The 2,519-nt window shown below is 50.4% G+C and overlaps 1 protein-coding gene across 1 annotated transcript; it reads left to right on the top strand.

Moving 5' to 3' along the window:
- The first annotated feature begins 657 nt into the window (after positions 1-657).
- trhrb (thyrotropin-releasing hormone receptor b) lies at positions 658-2,519 on the top strand. The gene is made up of 2 exons (XM_029514454.1): positions 658-1,431; positions 2,094-2,519. Exons 1-2 carry the CDS (start codon positions 658-660, stop codon positions 2,517-2,519), a joined length of 1,200 nt encoding a protein of 399 aa, XP_029370314.1.

Here is a 2,519-nt window from a genome sequence, read left to right as displayed (position 1 = left end):
TAGATTGATGCCAATAAATCATCAATCAGCTTCCACCAAGAAAGATAAAATGGATCGATCCAAAGTGATTTATATCGGAGGATAATTCATGATTACGCAGTGACACACTGGACAGTGTTCACCAATTTTAGGTTTAGTCTTCTAATCACAACAGTTCAGTGCATCCATCTTTCCCTAAAAGCAAATATTGATCATGTTCATTCAGTTATGAGTGCACTTTCTTAGAGTGGCAGCCGGTTGAGCTCGCCCAGCTCTCAGAATTAATCCAGATTCATTCATAACCAAAAAATCTGAAATCAGACAGCAGCTCTGAAGGAAGAAACAGAAAAAAGTCAGAGCTGGTTTGGGGAAAACGTGGTGATGGGCTAATCTCTTCCTCGCATGCGTAAAGCGGGCTGGTGCCAAAAGGAAAAGCTCAAAACCAGCAGCGCTCCGTCTGTCCCTCACACAGCGGCTGCGGCGCCGACGCAGACTGGTCGCTTTTTCTTTTTCTTTTTTTTATTACGCAGCTTTCAGCAGAGCCGAACCGGACCTGGATCCAGTCTGAGGTCCAGGTCGGCTTCACCCAGACCTCCAGACCTCCAGAGCTGGAAGTCCCGCGGCTTCGGTCGCGCGTAAAACTCCGGCAGGGCGCGCCGCCTGTTTCTGCCCTCTCGGATGGAGAACCTCACCGCCCCCCCGCAGAGGAACCAGACTCTGGGCTTCTGGACCGACTACAGCATTCAGTACAAAGTCATCAGCAGCTTGCTGCTGCTGCTCATCTGCGTCGTGGGCATCGTGGGGAACGTGATGGTGATCCTGGTGGTGCTCACCACCAAACACATGCGGACCCCCACCAACTGCTACCTGGTGAGTCTGGCCGTGGCGGACCTGATGGTGCTGACGGCGGCAGGTCTGCCCTCCATCACCGACAGCCTGTTCGGGTCCTGGGTGTTCGGACACTACGGCTGTCTGTGCATCACCTACTTCCAGTATCTGGGCATCAACGCGTCCTCCTGCTCCATCACCGCCTTCACCGTGGAGAGATACATCGCCATCTGTCACCCCATCAAGGCCCAGTTCCTGTGCACCCTGTCCCGGGCCAAAAAGATCATTTTGTGCGTCTGGGCCTTCACCTCTGTGTACTGTGTGATGTGGTTCTACCTGTCGGACCTGCAGGAGCTGCAGTACGACAACATCACCATCATCAGCTGCGGATACCGAGTCCCCCGGAAGTTCTACCTGCCGGTCTACTTCTTCGACTTCGGCGTCTTCTTCGTGGTTCCGCTGCTGCTCTCCGCGGTCCTCTACGGCCTGATCGGCCGCATCCTCTTCCTCAGCCCGCTGCCCTCCGACCCCAAAGACCCGAAGAGGAACGGACACGACGGCGGGAAGAGCGCCAGCTGCAAGAACTCACGCCACTCCAGCTCCACCGCGACGTCCCGCAGACAGGTGGGTGAACCCCGACGTGAGCACCTGCAATGGTCACATTACTGAATAAATTATTTTATTCAAAAGGTGTATTCATTCACTTAAATTCACCGGATTTCTTCCATCAGTTAAAAAATTATAATCATAATAATGAAATTTGATTAAAAAAAAAAAAAAAAAAAGTGAGTCAGGCAGCAGAATTTAACAAATGCAAAGGCAGAAAATTCAAGAAAACATGACTGGAGGTGAATTTGCCTGTTAGAGTCAATACTTCATCGAAAGATGTTAAAAAAAAATAAAAAATAAGAACCTAACCTAACACTAACCCTCCTGAAAGGTCACCTTTTTAAAATATAACTGGTTTTCTCGGCTGAAAGGTTAAACAGCCCTGAAGCTGATTCGTCCAAATGACAAAGAAATGAATGAAATTTCTTATTTTGATAAAAAAAAAAAACCCAAACAAACAGATAAAGTGTTAAATGTGGAAAAAAAAACCTGAAGATAAAGTGTCAGTATGGAAGGACACCTCAGACAGCAACTGGAAAATGTTGTTTTTGTAATTTGGGTGTAATGATCCTTTAAGGACTTGGGCCTTATGAATAATAATAAAGAGGCTGAAGGTGTTTTCGAAGCAAAGAGGAGGGAGTGAATGGATATGTGCTCTTTGTCGCCCCCCCCCCCAGGTGACCAAGATGTTGGCCGTGGTGGTGATCCTCTTCGCCGTGCTCTGGATGCCGTACCGCACTCTGGTGGTGGTCAACTCCTTCCTGGATCGGCCGTACCTGGACAGCTGGTTCCTGCTCTTCTGCCGGATCTGCATCTACCTCAACAGCGCCGTCAACCCTGTCGTCTACAACGCCATGTCTCAGAAGTTTCGCGCCGCTTTCCGCAAGATCTGCCGCTGCGGGGGGAAGGGCCTGGATAAACCCGCCACCTACAGCGTGGCGCTCACCTACAGCGCCGTCAAGGACACCTCCATGGTGGAGAGCACCGACCACTTCACCACGGAGCTGGAGGAGCTCACCGTCACAGACGAACTGCTGTCGGATCAGAAAATGATGTTTCCAGACGCCTGCGTTTACGGGAAGGTCAGCTTCAGCGAGGCCTGA

The sequence above is a fragment of the Echeneis naucrates genome, chromosome 11 (genome assembly GCF_900963305.1).
Source record: "Echeneis naucrates chromosome 11, fEcheNa1.1, whole genome shotgun sequence".
NCBI lineage: Eukaryota > Metazoa > Chordata > Actinopteri > Carangiformes > Echeneidae > Echeneis > Echeneis naucrates.
This window is presented reverse-complemented; position numbering and strand designations above follow the sequence as displayed.